This window comes from Corvus kubaryi, unplaced genomic scaffold, assembly GCF_017639235.1.
Source record: "Corvus kubaryi isolate FWS band 111438036 unplaced genomic scaffold, C.kubaryi_AGA036_p1.0 71, whole genome shotgun sequence".
NCBI classification, from domain to species: domain Eukaryota; kingdom Metazoa; phylum Chordata; class Aves; order Passeriformes; family Corvidae; genus Corvus; species Corvus kubaryi.
In genome coordinates, this window is record NW_024582059.1 from 16713167 (window position 1) to 16729662 (window position 16496).

Here is a 16496-nt window from a genome sequence, read left to right on the forward strand (position 1 = left end):
TCTGCCTGCGTGTGAGTCCTTTCCCCCGACTTGCAGCTTTTCCCGCAACTGCTTTCGAGGGTCCACTCTTGAAGTTTTTTGGGGTACAATTTTAAGGTTGAGCCGTTCAGAAACAAAAACAGAGGCCCTTCTCCTTCCCTGGGAGCAAAGGGTCTTCATCATCTTCATCGTTAGGACTATCTCTGGGAGCATCTCTACGGACTGAGGTTTTCTCCTTTCCCGTTCGGAGCAAAAGTCCTCATCTGGTTCATCTCTCCCTGTCCAAACTTCTCATGAAATTACAGCTGCGTCAGCATCTGCCTATCTCAGCGCAGGTGCTTTTGCTCACGAGTTGAACACTCCACCCCCCATATCTTCATGAAATTACAACAGGATACTCTGATATATCATAGCTTCACAACAGACTTTCAGCTTTAAGCATCTCCTCTCTCTCTTCCCTCAGGTTTTCAGCTCTTCACAGCAATAAAAGGGTTAATCTCACCTTGGCCTTGCAGCTTTGCAGCTGGAATGTTGAATTTTTCTTATCGCAGTGGAGAGGGGGGAGAGCCGAGCGGCTCCGGCTGCCCACGGCAAGGCAGTGGGGGGGGTTCCACGGCTGGAACAGGTCCATCGGCTCCAGGATGGCCGTGGCCCGGCCCGGCCTGGCCCAGGCAGGGCCTGGCCGGGCCCGCTGGCCCCCACACGGGGCCTGCAGCCACTTGTCCCAGCGCCGGAAACGAGAGAGAGCTTGGAGGGGGAGTTTGCCTATTCTTAAATGTGGATTACAGAGGTGATCACAACTTTAAGTGGCTTAGAGAATTGTCCATATTCAAACTGGCCAGCTGATAGGTTCTGTCAGTTCCCAGAGGAAACTGTAAGCACCCCTTAGCAAGGACGTCCCTTCCGGGACTATGCTTGCTAACCTATGACAACTGTGAAGAGACTACTAGCTAAGCTTGTTTAGATTTTTTTTAAGGGGTGAGAAAGGAGTTGGGAGAACACAGAAAAGCTGGCACACAGCAGCTCCTCTAAACTAAAAGGAATCTAAAAATAGGTCACTAATAGTACTTCCCCCTTTAATTAAAGGCTTTTGACTTTTTTTCATAAATAAATTGAAGATATTTCAATAGCAGGATTTTTATCTGTTGCTTAATGTGAAAGGGATTGGTTTGATAATGTGGAATTACAGCTAGAATGGTGTGCTCATGGGAGTGCAAGTAAATAAGGAGCATTCCATGGTGCTGTATCTCTAAGCTGTGGGTACAGCTGTCTTTATTCCACTTAATGTTGGGTGGACCTGGTAAGGAACAACACCAAGAATCAGTTTCCTTCATAATTCCATTTCCTTCATGGATAATAGAAAATGTAAAGGCATTCTTTTTAGATAGCAAATGTTAACTGGATATTAATCATTGAAAAAATCCCTCTGTACTAATTTATTCACTATTTGGAGCAGAGCTCACTTGGCTGGCTGGCCTTCAGCATGGTCTGGAAGTGCTGTTTTGGTCAATCTGCCTTCTCATGCTTTCTTTGTTCCCTGTTATCTGTCTGCATTCCAACTGCTGTTAATCCAGACTTCCACTAGTGTAGCTGGGATGGAGTTTGACCCCATTGCTGTGGATATTGTGATCTCTAATTTAAAAAAAAAAACCAAACAGTAGGAGTGGGAAAAGGCATGTAGCAACTATCCAGCCTTTTTTCTGTTCTGTTGGGCTCAGCCAACTTCAGGCAAAGAAACAGGACCAAGAGACTTGAAGCCTTTGTACTATTCTCTGATTTAGAGTTTGCTTGTCCTGAATTGCAAAGAAAAGCAATACAGGAAAGGATTTCTTGGCTTGGCAAACTTGGTTGCTCTTGACAGATGGATTATGTGTTTTGCTGTGGGAGTCTGGAAAACAATAGTTTGCTTCTGTGCAGTACAGATCACTTGGAAATCAGAGGTCCCAGATTCCACCAGTCACTCATAATCAGAAGCAAACAAATAGGCATTATGGTTAATTCCATCACACTGATTATTAAAAGTAAAAACAATTAAAAAATTGCCTGTTGTCATAACTTCACTAAATCTAAATTGAACTCTTAATATGTTAGTAAAAGCTGGTAGTTGGGAGCACTCAGCAAAACAGTAAAGAAAAGGACATATATATAACAGGAAAGAAAAGGACACTCTAGATTCCAGAAAGGGCATATGGAAAAACAAAAAAATGAAATGAGGGTTAAGTCAACCTTATGGAGGATGAATTTTGAGCACATGAGAATTTTCAGTTACAGGATTGGCAGAAGGTTTGAAAAAACTGATGTCTATATAGATAATATATGAAATCCATAGAAATTCTGTTTGATGTTCTCAGAGGGTAAATACAATGTCAAGAGAACATCTCAGCATGTTTTATTAGGGTACTCTTTCCCAGGATGGGAACACAGCAAGAGCAGGTGTCACTGATGCCTTCTGTCAGAGTCAGGAGACTGGGATTTGTGGATTTCTGGTCTGATTGGGCAAAATCATTCTACTGTAGTTTATCTAGTCTAGTGGCTGTGGCTAGAGGAGGTGTTTAGTGTGGACAAGGAAGTGGTAGTTGTATACTAATTCACCTTATGAAAGAACAGAAAAACATACCTTCCACAACTACATCTTCACAATCTGTATGCCTATTACAGAGAAAGCTTGAGTTACTGTGGCAGTTAATTCCTGCCCTGGGTACTGGAGGAAGGAGGATCTTTTGGAATGGCAGGACTGAGGCTGCATTTGCCAAATACACTCTCTCCTAAATGCCACAGTATTTAGCATTAAACCTCATGGGTGATGTGTACCAAAAAATAGTGTTTTCCCTTTGAGTTACAGTGCAGCTTTCTAAAGCAGCTTGTTTCCTACATGTGTGTAGAGTTAAAAAAAGCACGGGTTAAGCCTAAATCAGAAATATATATGCAGTTGAGGATTGCTTTTCCTGAGACTTCCCTGTGAACTGACTCCAGGACATCAGTGAAATTTATGAAGGGTTCAGGTGGCCTGATTTCCTTTAAAGTCTCTAACCAGCCAACAAGTCGCCACAGCTTATCAAGTTCCTGTGTGAAAGCCAAGCCACAGGAACTTAAGTGCTAGCCTTAGGAGGCAGTTAGGATAATAGGAAGGAGCCCTGCTCAGCTTTGCTCTGAATTAAGAGGGGTTTAGGCTAAGATGTATGATGAATTTGCTTTCAGCTAAGAACATCCACCCAGACAGTTCCCACGACTCAGCTGACAGTGATTTAATTACAGTCCAAAACCTCTTTCTCGCCGCTGCTTAAGGGAATCCTTGCTAATGAGTCAAAAAGTCTGGCAAGCCCCAGTCAACACTTTCTGTTTCGTGCTAGGATGTTTGTGGCAGGGGACGTCCTTAAGTGCACCTGAGTGGACTGGTGCTCTGTAACCAGGCAGAGATGCTGCCCCGCCCTCATGGCCTTGCAGGTGTACTGTAAATGTGGAGGGGCTCATGCAAAAGAAAGCAATGCAGTGGATGAATGGAAGTTTGGTAGGATCTGATAGTGTGGAGATGGGGGAGCCCTATTTTTTCAAACCCTGGAAAAGGCTTTTATGAGCAGATTAAAGGAAGTGTAGTCTTCCAGGTCAGTTGGCTTGAGGATATTACTTGTTTTGCAGAAAGAGATGATGTGCCTGTATATAAGGTACAGCACCCTGATGGGGAATATGAGTCTTCATGCTAGTAAGAGGATAAATATTCTGCTATTCTGTGTTTTTGGACTCTGGCTTAGTGTAGTGTCATGAACTCCAAACTCTGCTTCCTGAGCAAACTCCGTGGTGGGTGTTTGTATGTCTCTGTTGATGCTACATACTGCTAAGCATCTTGAGAAAATACATTTTGTGTGAATTGGTTGTTTAAAAAGCATGCTTTACACAAGGTGGTCACAATAGCTCTACTGAATAACTTCAGTTGTTTGGGTTTTGGTTTGATTTTTTTTAAATTTCCACAGAAAGGGCTTCATTTAGGAGCCTGAACCTTCACGCGGACTCTGTCAAAGGCTTCAACATGGGCCGAGCCATCAGTACTGGCAGCCTGGCCAGCAGCACTCTGAACAGACTTGCTGTTCGACCCCTGTCTGTCCAAGCAGAGATCCTCAAGAGACTGTCCTGCTCTGAGCTCTCGCTTTTCCAGCCACTTCCTGGCTCTACAAGGGACAAGAACGAGAAGACTTTGTGGGAGGAAAGACCCAGAGTTATGAGCAAGTCGTTTCACGATCTGAGTCAGAGTCACATCTCTGTTTACCCCCCAAGGAAAAATGTTATTACTACTTTGGACTCTTCCCCCAAAAAAATAGAAGATATAATGGGCAGGGTCTTTCAGCAAATGCCAAAATTTGATAATGGATCAGCAGCAGGAGCATTAAAACCGAGCAAGTAAGAGTCTCTCTGACCACCCTGCAGTATCTTTGTGTACAGTCAATGTACATTTTGCATCAGTTTTGATTTATTATTCATGCCATTATTTTATTACATTGATCCTTCCCTCTCCCAACTTCCTTTTCCCTCTGTCTGGTTCCCCTTCTCTCCTTCTCCCCTTTAAGTTCAAAATCTCATGCAGGTTTAAGTAGAAGCCCTGAAAGAAAGAAAAATGAATCAGACTCATCATCCATTGAAGATACCGGTCAAGCCTATGTTGTAGGTCAGCATGCAAAAAATAATATTACTGTATTTACTAACTAACCTCTAAAATTGCTTTGGGTGTAATGCTTTGATATATTTATTAACTGATGGTAATATTCTGATTTCAAAGTGGGAGCAGAGTATCACATGTTAAAGCAATCCAGGCCATTATTGCAGTGAATCCAAAAGATCCTCCATTGGTAAGCACCAGTCTGTGCACAGGGGTGTAAAGTAAAAGCTGTTGCAGAAAACATCTTCCAGGTTGTCACTTCAGAGTGCCATTTGGTTGTATGGATCTTTTAATAATTTGCTAGTCTTCTCAGTCTGTTTGTGAATGCTGAACTTTTTTTGTGTTTTCTATGGAAAGGATGTAGGGAGTGATTTTTTGGAAATGACTGTTTGGCATAAGCTGTTGTTGGCTAGTGCCTCTGAGTAGTAACTCCACACTTTGGAGGCTTTTTTTCTTTTATTTGTTCGGGGTTTTTTTGTTCAGATATAATAAATTAGTTAAATTTTTTTTGCAGTACACTGGGTGTTTCACAAAAACACTTTTGTAGTGAGGTAAGCCAGATGTACTTACTCCATTTTCTTGGCAAGGATTGGAGTGCACACAAGTAGTCTTACTATGCACTAAGAGAGAGAGTTCACATTAAAAAAAAATATTCAGAGCAGCTAAATAGATTTAAACTAACGTTGGGTTATTGAACATGAATTTTTAATATCTGTGTGTAACCAGTTTCTGGTTCTTGAAGGCTCCCTGTTATAACAACAGAAACTATAATGACTGAAATATTTGTAGCCTTTGCTTGCTTGTTGGCTTTACTGTAATTACAGAACATCAGAAAAAGTGGAGGATGGTTAGCTTTCTGGGGATGGGGGTCAGTATAAACAAACCAAAAAAAAGCAGAGTGTGACATCCCACGTCTGCCTCCAGTGCACTTGAAACCAGGACAGACTTGGGAATGATGCGTTTTCAGTACTGAGAGCATAAATGCTGGAGAGTGAGATGAGGCGTGCAGGTTCTGTAGTGACTGGTGGCAGCCGTTTACCCTGTGCTTTTAGTTTTACAATTAATATGGTCATGTGCTTACCCATAATCTTCTGGGCAGCAGTTCTGGTGAGGATCTTAGCTACATGTCAGAAAGTCCTGCTGGATCACACTGCCCATGCTGAGGGACTTTGGGTGGTGAAACACATCAGATGAAACTTTAGGGGTCGTAGGTTTGGACAAGGCCAGGATTGCTTTCCTAAGAAGCTGGAATTATCTTCCCTCTTTTACTCTCATATATTAGTGCATTTATTATTTTATCCTCTTTAAAGTAGGGCCATATTTGCTTGGCTGTGATAATTTCAAAGAAAATGTGATTCTATATGCAAAGATTTTAAATAGAAATAGTTCAAATTGCTTGTTACTGCAGCAGCTTATTTGTTCCTTTACAAAATCTTACAAGAGTCCTGTTGTGTTGGTTTTTTAGGTTCAGATTAGATTCAGATGAATCAATATTCATCCAATATTGATAGAAAATTTAGTCTTTGACTTCATTGCTTAAGATCCATTGCTTTTATCTGAAGTTAAGCGTGGTCATGAAGGCCAAACCTCTGTCCTTCCTTTAATTCATTGCCTTTGCATGAGCTACCATCTATCTGAACCTTTAACTACAACCAGAGCACATGAGTAATTTGGATTTGCTAATACAAAGCTAGTTTTATGTTTATTCATTTTTTAAAGAAGTAGTTTGATATTGTGAATGAGCTCATGTGAACTGTGTAAAGTCTGAAATAATTCTTGGTAACTTCTATATTTAAAAAAATTTGATGAGTGTCTAATATTTTCGTTCATGTCACAGGTGTTAGCATGAATACTTCAGAAAATCTTCTGTCATCAGCAGCATTAAAAGAGAGTGGTAAGTTGATACATAATCTGTCTATAGAATTAATTCAGTCAGTTTGTCACTCGTCGCTGCTGTACCGAGAAACGGCAAGAATCACGACACAAGTCCAAGGAGAATAGCTCAATTGAATTAATTATAAACCAGTTTATGTAACATGGTCCACAAGAGTGGTAGGAGGTCATTGGTCCTTTGACCAACCACCCCTTAGAAGGATTGGCTGAGGTTCTCTAACACCCATTCAAAATATTTTTTCCAATATACCAAAGAAAGACTGGAAAACAAACCCCAGGTGCAGAGATAGAGAATTAGTTTACAAAACCTTCTTCACTGTTTCTCAGCTAGCCGTATGAGAAAGGAAAAACTTCACAAAATTGTGCAGCAGCTGGAAAATTCCTCTGCTCCTATCTTTTTAGTATCTACAGTCACTTGCAAATACTTCACTGTTCTGCCAGTCCTGTGTCTTCAGTATTCTTAAGTGCCTCTGCCAGTTAGCTGGATAGGACCTTTTCCTAAATGCAACCCCTGATATTTATTTTGGATTGCTTCTTGGGCGAGGTTTAGACATCTGTGTGTAATATTTTTCGAATATGAATAGTGTCTGTTTAGTTTGGGACTGGAAGGGTGCTCTTACCTATCAGATCATGCTCTTGAAAGCTCGTTTCCCTTACTTAGGAGATTACTGGTTCTGTGTTATCTTTTCAGTTCTTTCGTTCTTTAGGCTTGATGTGGTTTTGTGGGAGAAAAAACTCCTTTTCTGGGTGATGTTCAGTCTGCTGCACCCTCCTGCATCACTTCTTCTCTCCTTGTACCAGTGTGTAGAGCTTAGTAGGTTTCTGCAGCTCTGGAATTGCCTGTTCCACTTAGGGCAAAAGTATCCCAGGCACTCCAGGATATGAATATCTTCTCTAGGAAACAAGTCCATGAGTTCAGACTTGCAGTATGTTGGTGTTTCCTGAAGTTTCTCAGGAGACTGGGCTTTTTTTGTTTATTTGTTTGTATTTTGTTTTGTTTGCTTGTGGGGTGGGGTTTTTTTGTTGGTGTTTGTTTGTGGTTTTGGTTTTTTCTTCACCAAATTATTCTCCTTGGGTCTCTGAAGTGCCTGGGTCTGCTTCAGCCTGATGGGAAGCCTCAGGAGTCACAGAGTTCTATTGTGAGGATGGTCAGGTTTTAGAAGAGAATCAGCAGTTCTCTGGGAGTTGCAAATGGGGAAGTCAATTTAAGCAAGAGAGGTTTTAGTAGATGTTTCTCATTTTGGTTGGTTTTTAATGAAGAGACACCATTAAGAGAACTCACTGAGTTCAGTAACCTTTCAGTAACTTCATGTAATGACCCTCAGTTTCAATTTTACCAATGTGTTTGCATCTTCCCTACCTATGAACAGAGCATATAAACACAGATCTAAATACTTTCCTGAACTGAGACTAATGAAGTTGAAGATTCTAGGACTCAATTATGTTGTCACTCCACGAGACTGTGCTAACTGCTTTTCTTAGGAGGAATAAAAGATTTGCAACTGCGAAAGATGGAAGTGGGTTAGAAGGGTGGTGGAGGTTTTTTTCTGTCTTTGGCCATGGCTTAGAAGATGAAAGCTGGACCCACTAGATCAAAACAGCTTGTCAAGTTATCAGAGAAGTCATATTTTTTAATGGAAAAGAACTTTAAAGTAAACCTGAAGGGAAGTGTTGAGGTAATTTCTGATCATGAAATGTTGGCTTTACAGCTGACTCTCTTCAAACAACACAGAACAGAGTTGCCACGCCAGAGAGAGAGATCACTTTGGTGAACTTGAAAAAGGATGAAAAGTTTGGCTTAGGTAAGTGGCTTTAAAATTGCTGTTGTCATGTATTTCTAGGCCAAAAACAAAATAAAATTTTCTGGTCTGTATTTAAGCATTTATTGTAGGACTGAGTAAAGCAGTGCAGGCAGTAGCTGTATTTTGAAGGCATTTTAGTTACACTTTCTGCGATGTTAAGCAAGTCTGGTTTTCAGTTTTTCCGTATTGTAAATGTAGGATAATATTTATATTGTGAACTAGTCGTCCTAGAAGTTGGCCTTTAAAGTTTGTCTCTGTGCTCAGTATAGAATTTTGTCTCTGTGGAACCTCACAGCTTAAAATGCTTTAAATGAATGCTTTTTTTTAAAAAAAAGACACAATAAAGGCATTATGAGCTAATTGTGGAGTGTTCTTCTTACTCCTGTAATATCAGATGGAACACTGATTTGATGTTTAAGGAGCCTGGGAGATGAGATATTTGCATTACATTCCTTCCTCTACCACTGATTTTTTTTTTTCATAAACCCACATAATTTTTCCTCGTATGAGTAATGAAAAATTTGGTGTCAGTATTGTGCTTTAGGAAGGTTCTCTAGGGTCTCCTTAAGGACATTGTTCTGTCATTCAAAATCAGACTGTAGTGTAAATTTGAGAGGGGCAAAAAAGCCTACAAGACAGTAATAATTAGTCTTTACACTGCACAGTAATGTACAACTTGAGCAAAAAGGAAAAATAATTAAAAGAAATGTACTATTTCTCCTCTTTCTTCCCCATGCAATTTGTGGTACTTTGCTGTTTTAGCTAGAATAGAGAAGACCTGATATCTCATCTGGAACATTCGTCCCAGGTTTACCTTGTAGAATGAACAGAAATAGATTAGAAGCCTCAAAATAAAACAGGGAGATGTAAAACTCAGATCTTAAGACCAGGGTCAGACATCTAGGTGAAACATGGAACAATGGAGAAAACCAGAAATTTTTATGTGATAGAAAACAAATTTTATCTGCTCAGGAAATGCACATTTCATGTCACCTGTTTGTGTGTGTTTCTCTTGCCAGAGTTACCTTCTGTAGCCTTTGCTGGAGTGTCCTGAACAGGCAGACAGTCTAAATTAATTGCTTAAAACAAGAGTATACAAAAAAGTTTAATCAAAAAAACTTCGCTGTTTGTTTCCATGTGGACTTAAATTTGAGGTGTCTTAGTTTTTTTACTTTATATTTATTAGAATGACTAAGTTTTTGTTTGTTCTAAAATGTGCACTTGTACTGTGTTAAGTTGCACAGCGATCACTGACATTTTTGTGTGCTTTGGGCCTTTTCTTCTTAGGCTTTCAAATAGTCGGTGGAGAGAAGACAGGGAAACTTGATCTGGGAATTTTTATTCATTCAGTTATTCCTGGAGGGCCAGCTGATTTGGAAGGAACTCTAAAACCAGGTGAATAGTGTAAAATTCCATCTGTGCCTCTGGGTATCACAGTTCCTTACAGTGATGACCTTCAGTTACCTTCCAGATAATTTCTGAAAACTAGTGATACTTCTTTGTTAAACTATACAAAAACAACAGTCACTCAAATCAAAGTAAAAATGATAAAGCTTGAAGTAGCAGAAAATTGAAGTTACATATAAAAATAAGGGCTTTATTTTCTGTTGTCTGTCTTGCAGATGCATTGTAATTTAAATTTTTTAAAACTCAGTATCCATATTTTGATTTTTGAAAAAAGTGAAGTGGAACCATATACTATAACCATAACTGTAGTGGGGGAGGAGGAGAAAAATGTCGGTTTTTTTCCTTCTCGTTTTAGTCTCTGTCTTGAACTGAACTGCATATTGCTCACTTGACTTCTGGTTTCTGCTTTTTCATCTGGTTTTTTTACAGCATAAGAGAAGGTAGAAATCTATGGGAAGATTTGGCAGGTTTAAAAAGAGGAAGTATTCATAACCAGTTCTTGTGGTCTGGTTTGGTTTGGGGGTTGGCTTTTTTTGTTGTTGTTGTTGTTCAGGATTAGAGCTGCCTGTTCCAGCATCACTTGAGGTTTAGTAATTTTTAACCCATGCATTGTGTACAGGTTGTCAGACCTGTACTCCGTGTTGTCACTGATGGGTAAAAATGTAGATGTTAGGCTGTATCTGAACAACCCCTTTTGTGCAGGACACCGCCTCATATCCATAAACAGCACGAGTTTGGAAGGCGTCAGCCACCATGCAGCGTTGGAAATCCTGGACAGTGCTCCCGAGGACGTTACGCTTGTGATCTCCCAGCCCAAGGACAAGCTGTCCAAAGGTAGGGAACTGCAGTCGCTCCTGTAAGCAACCCCAGCTAGCGTGGGCTTGGAATTGGGTTCAGAGACAATGAAGAGATGTGTTAGGGTAACCTTTGGTGAGGGCACACCAGGTGCAGTGTGAACAGAGAGTTTTCTGTGGAATGTCCAGACGGGTAAAACCTTACTTGGCTGTAAGCTGAGAAAAGGGTGTCGTGCTGCAGATAAGGTGTTGCCAGCTGCTGATGGCTGTCTTGTCTCCTGGTTTTCAGCATCATCTAACACTGCTCATATCAGTAATGGAGCCAGGGGTTACTTGAGGAGGCCCTCTTCAGTGCAGGACAACGAGGCAGAGTCCTCTTCAGAAGAACACAACCGGTCCCGTGGTCACCAGAGGCCTGTTTCGGGAAGCCTGTCTGGATTGTCGGGAGGCAAGCGGGATGGCAGCATGAGCTCCCAGGATTCCAGGACCGAGAGCGCCAGCCTGTCCCAGAGCCAGCCAGCCGGGTTCTTTGGCAAACGTCCAAGTGGGAGAGCCCAGCAGGATGCCCAGCAGTACAGCGATTCCCAGGCTGGGGGCTCCAAAGTGATCGAGAAGAGAAGATCCTCATCGGACAGTACTCGAGCGAAAAATAAAAGGCCTGGAGTAGTGGAGCCTCTGGAATATTCTGACCGAGGGGATTCTGACATGGATGAAGCAACTTACTCCGGCAGTCAGGAGCAGCAGCCAGCTAAAAAGGCATAGTGGATTTCATATGAATATTTCCCATCAGTGGGATAGTGGTATTGAAATAGCTGTCTCTGGGTGTGAGGAAAGAGAGCCTAGCCTAGCCTGCAGCTAATGCTAGTAGCTAATTTCCAATAGCATGGTGATTTGTTCAAAATAAACGGAGAAAATCACTTCTGTAGCTTGAATCAACTTTGCAGCTTTCCAATGTCACAGGATGTGTCTTACTAGAGGCAGATGGTACTTTGAGATGAGCCTATAGTGTACTTGCTGAGGCTGTCGGAAACCACCTTTCAGTTCTGTGTGTTTGCCCAATATGCTCATAATCTAGTGAGCACCCCTAGAGGTAAGTTTATTCACTTGGCAGATAGAGGAAAGTAGGAGTGATACATCTGGAGTGGGTAGCAGCAGAGCTCATTGTCTTCTGGGATTGATCTAATCCATGAAAAACTGCTCTTGTGCATTAAAGTTCAGCAGTGAGTCACGCTCTTGAGCAGACACAGCTTGCTGCTTCACCTTCCCAAAAGTGCACAATCACAAGTACTACAAATTTATTTCCAGCTTGCAGTGATTTCTCTGTTCAGCTGATGGAGGTTATTCAATTAAATTGTGGCAGCTCATGCTAATTAATCCAACAGACTCTAGGCTGCTGTAATACTGAAGTACTGCAGTTTCAGTGTTCTGGAACCCACTCACTTTGCCAATAAAGACTTGGCTGCTAAAGGCCAAGCATATTTCTGTGCTAAACCTGTTCAATGGCAGGAATGGAAGAGTTGAAGCAGTGAGCCTTGAGTCTTACTAATTGGTACTTTGCCAGGTGGACTCCTTCTGGCTGTGTCTGACTCAAAACCCCACCCTTTAGGGTCTTAACCTGTGAACATCCGTTCTAAAGGCAAATCATTGTCTCTTTTTGTTTTGTTTGTTTCTTTTTCTTTCTCTCTCTCTTTTTTTTTTTGTAAATAAAGGATTCTTCCTCATGGAATACAGCAAACAAAGTGAATTCTAAAAAGGTTTCTGCAACACTTCTTAAACCTGGAGATATCTTTGAGGTTGAACTAGCAAAAAAAGATAACGGCTTGGGAATAAGTGTCACGGTACTGTTTGACAAGGTTTTTAGATGTTTTCTCTTTTTCTCTACTCCCAGCAACCCATTAAATTGCTAAATTACAAGGAAGCAAAATATTTTCTGGAAACACTTATAATTATATAGATTTATTGATGTATGATTAATCTTACCAAAGCTGAAAAGTAATCCTAGTAATTTATATCCCGTTTCTTGTCATCTGCCCTTTTAAGTAATTCTTGTTTTTTGTTTTATGGTTGGAGCCCCAAAGTCCTAATAGACTCTTATCACAGATGCTACTTTGTGTCTACAAAAGGCAAGATGGTCTTTGTCCCTTGCTACCTAATCCTGTGGCAAATTTGCAAGGAAGGAAGAGAGAACCCTCCCAGACTGGCACAGCAGGCAGTGGAAGCAGCAGTGTTATTTTAGAGTATCTGTGCACGCTCAATCACATTCACCATGTTCAGGGTTCTCCCTCTGCTGGAGAAAAGGCAGAAACCAAAAAAACTGCATAAACCCAAATGGGACCTGGCTGACGCTGCTTTCTTGCAATATGAGACAAAATATGTTTTTTAAGACTGATTTCTATAAGATTTTATAATATATATATAATTTTATATATGTATATATAAGGCTATAAGATTTTGAAGGTAGCTTTATGTTTAGGGCCTGTCTGTCATACTGCAGAGTGGCACTTCAGGGAAGAAGAGAATAATTTACAATTGAGATGCACACATGTTCCACTGCTTCTGTCCTTGTATTAAAAAATACATTTTAATGTATTGTAATATTCAGCTATTTTCAGTGGAGGAACAATTTGCAAGCCTATCACTGTTTGCATATGTATGGCTAGGAGTGTAAGAGGAGCATAATGAAATTCTGTTATTTTGGCATCCCAGGCTATTCCAAGTCATGTTCCATTGCTTGAGACAGTTGGAGGAACAGAGGCTGAGCAGGATTTGGTCACTGAGTAGCATCAGGCCTGCTGTGTGCATGCATTGGCTTTGTAGAGATGTTAGAAGATGCCAGCCAATGCAGAGATTTCCCTTAAGGGGTGACCAAGTGGTGTCTTCACTGACCTTCGCTTTTCCAGCCTCCATTCTGCCCCCGCATTGTTTTCCTGTGCAGTGGTGATGAGGAGAGGCGTGCAATTAACTGTGGGTTAAGTTTTCACATGTAGTCCTGGGTGCTTTGGGAGTGAACATTAGCACACTGTTGCTCTTCCTCTTCCCTCCAAGTCTGTGGAGCACAGTGAGCCAGAATCACACAATGGTTTAGGGTGGAAGGGACGTTTAAAGATCACCTAGTCCTACCCCCGCTGCAATCAGCAGAAAGACCAAGGCCCTCCAGAAACAATGTCAGTTCAGCTTGAGCAGTTTTTTACAGCTTAGACCTTCAAACTTGTCTGAGCTGAGTGAAAGCAGCACTCCTTAATTTCCTGTTACATCAGAGAAGTTGTGTTGGAGTAGGACACTGCATGGGTGTGCATCTCCTGCTTTGGCATGCTGTGCTCTTGCACATCTGTGAGCTTTGGTGTGCATGCAAGCATGTAAAGTCCAACAAAATGCAGACATGCTTCTGCTGAAGGACATTTATTTGTGTTTTGTGCATTTGCATTGTGATGCATTGTGTTTTTACAATCTTCCCACCCCAACTTCATTCATAGCAAATTGCATGACTGCACAGAACATGCTTGATGTAACATTTTGGTTTTGATAGTTTGTCTCGGTTTTCTACATGCCAGTAGCCCAAATGCTTCCTCAGTAGAGTTTTCCTCGTGTGATGCTGTGTTTAATTACTAAGTATTCTAACTGCAAAAAGACTAACAATCCTATTTTTACTCTCTATTTAGGGTGGTGTAAATACTAGCATAAGGCATGGTGGTATTTATGTGAAAGCGATTATTCCCAAGGGAGCAGCTGAAGCAGATGGCAGAATAGAAAAAGGTAGTATTTCCATTCTTTTAGTGGGGACTCTTAATGTGAAAAAAGGGCAGAGGACTGTCTGTGGTGGACTTGAGAATATCCTGTGGCTTGGAGCTAGCACTCTGTTTGCCTCATGTCCTTGTACCTTTTTCACTGGGAAGAAGAGCTGTTTTTCCAAGCTGTTGCAGTTGTCATTTTAAATATTGCCTTGATAGCTAATTCTGCAGGTGAAGATTAAAAAACTGATGTAGAACAACTGCAGAACTAGGAATGCTGAGGCTGTGGAGAGGAAAAATAGGAGATAGGCTGTGGGATTTTTGTTCTCTAAAGCAGCCTATGTTAAGGGAGAATGCTTCCCTGTTCCAGGCACAGAGAGACACGGCTTTGTATTATTTGTGGCCTTCTTGCTTGGCATGCCTGGCAACTCAATACAGAAAATGCTGTAATTGTTATGGCTCTTCGTATTCGTAAGCCAGGCCACATTCTTCACTAAAGTGAGCATTCCCACTGTGGACTAAGACTTATTCTAAATAAAGAGTCTGAGCTTTGTGGCAGACTGTCATTCTGGTGGTTAACACTAGTTTTGACATGGGATTATCCCACAGAATCATTAAATTGGAAAAGACCTCTGATTTGAACCATATAATATATTTGCAAAGTTCTCTTCTTGACTCAGAGCATGAAGGGGAGGGAGAATTTCCATAAATAACTGTCCTTGATAGCTCAGACTTGAAGGTTTCTGTGCACCACAGATGTTTTATAGGTGATGCTCTGCCTACTTCTTGTTGAATTATTAATGTAGGTGACCGTGTGCTCTCTGTCAATGGGATTAGTTTGGAAGGAGCTACCCATAAGCAAGCTGTTGAAACACTGAGAAACACTGGCCAGGTGAGTGGCTGCTGCTTCTACTCCTGTCTGTGGTAAACCAGTTCTCCATGAGTGAAAAGAGGTAAAGGAACTTCAAGACTGGAATTCTCCCCAGTGTTGTTGTGGTTAGGTGTGTTTTCTTAGACTCCTTGGCTTCCTGGCACACCTGAAAATAGCCAGTGAGTGTACACATTGAGAACTGCTGAGGACTACTACTTGTGTTCACTTTATAAAATATTTTTAATCCCCTGTACAAATGTGCAAATGACACTGTCTTTGACACCTCTTAACACCCTCACAACTTTATTGGAAGAAAACTCTTTCTTACTCTATTGGCAAGTATCTTGCAAGGCCAGTTTTGTGTTTTGGAGGTTGTCATTTAACAACCCTTAAAAATACGGAATAATTGGAGGATATATATGGGATGGGGAGTGTCTGTAACATTTGCTGCTGTAAAAGTGTTTACCCTGAGAAGTTAGAAGGAAGCATGTACTCTAGACTGTGCTATCTCTGTGACTGTTGCCAGTTAACTGGGGAACATTTCACCTCTTTAGGTGGTGCACCTGCTGTTGGAAAAAGGTCAGCTTTCAGGGGCCAAGGCTCATGCTCCAGTGACACCACAGTGCACGCTCCCAAACCAGGTGGGGCAGTGTGAGCAGCAGGAGAAGCCAGCAACAGAATCTACAAATGCCAAAGATTACAGCTTTGTCACTGCAGGTCAGGTCATGTAGAGCAATTGTCTTAACTGTCAAAGCATCCTTCAGTTCCATAATATTTTCTTCACTTCTTAGGATGGGAATGGAGCGGGTAAGAATCTCTACTAAGCCCTTGCACATAATGCAGTCTCTTTCTTTTTGTGCTGTTGTGTTTAAGATTTCCTTTCACATCTTGGTTACTTTGTTGAACTGCTATTAAGTGTTTGCTCTCTCACTGTTGTTTCCAATTTCACCAGCCTTACATGCCAAGGGTGTAGCAAGGTTGGAGTAAAGGGCGTGCTGCTAAGGGGTGCCAAGGGGAATTAAGATAGTTATATATAAATGAGAGGTTCTGTGGGTCCTGCAGTTCCTGTCTGGATGAGGGAAGACATCAAGAGCTAGTTGAATAGAGAAAGATTTGTGCCCCTGACTAGAGATTGACATAATTCGTCCTCTCTTGCTGGTGACTTGTGCAAGTGAAGGGACGCCTGCCCAGATGGCAGAACCACTGCAGATACAGACTTTGGGTCTTCTTGCATAGGACCTATCCTGTCTGCCAGGAACTCCAGTTGCTGCTCTCACTAATGCCTGATCAGTGGCTGGAATGGTCACCCTGTGCTTTAAAAGGCTCCTTAATGGACTTCCTAGGGAATAGTCCTTTGGAGACAATATGCCTTTC

The 16496-nt window shown here is 41.4% G+C and overlaps 1 protein-coding gene across 6 annotated transcripts in view; it reads left to right on the forward strand.

Moving 5' to 3' along the window:
* The window catches only part of PTPN13 (protein tyrosine phosphatase non-receptor type 13), a 114717-nt gene that overhangs the window by 79595 nt on the left and 18626 nt on the right, over window positions 1–16496 (forward strand). For 5 of the 6 annotated variants that reach the window (XM_042049510.1, XM_042049509.1, XM_042049506.1 and 2 more), the window contains 11 exons: window positions 3948–4371; window positions 4539–4636; window positions 6465–6521; window positions 8230–8322; window positions 9610–9717; window positions 10432–10563; window positions 10813–11279; window positions 12233–12376; window positions 14183–14276; window positions 15058–15143; window positions 15677–15839. In XM_042049510.1, coding sequence (XP_041905444.1) covers window positions 3948–4371; window positions 4539–4636; window positions 6465–6521; window positions 8230–8322; window positions 9610–9717; window positions 10432–10563; window positions 10813–11279; window positions 12233–12376; window positions 14183–14276; window positions 15058–15143; window positions 15677–15839 — 1866 coding nt within the window. The remainder of the gene's footprint in view (window positions 1–3947; window positions 4372–4538; window positions 4637–6464; window positions 6522–8229; window positions 8323–9609; window positions 9718–10431; window positions 10564–10812; window positions 11280–12232; window positions 12377–14182; window positions 14277–15057; window positions 15144–15676; window positions 15840–16496) is intronic. The other variant, XM_042049508.1, reaches the window with a different exon arrangement.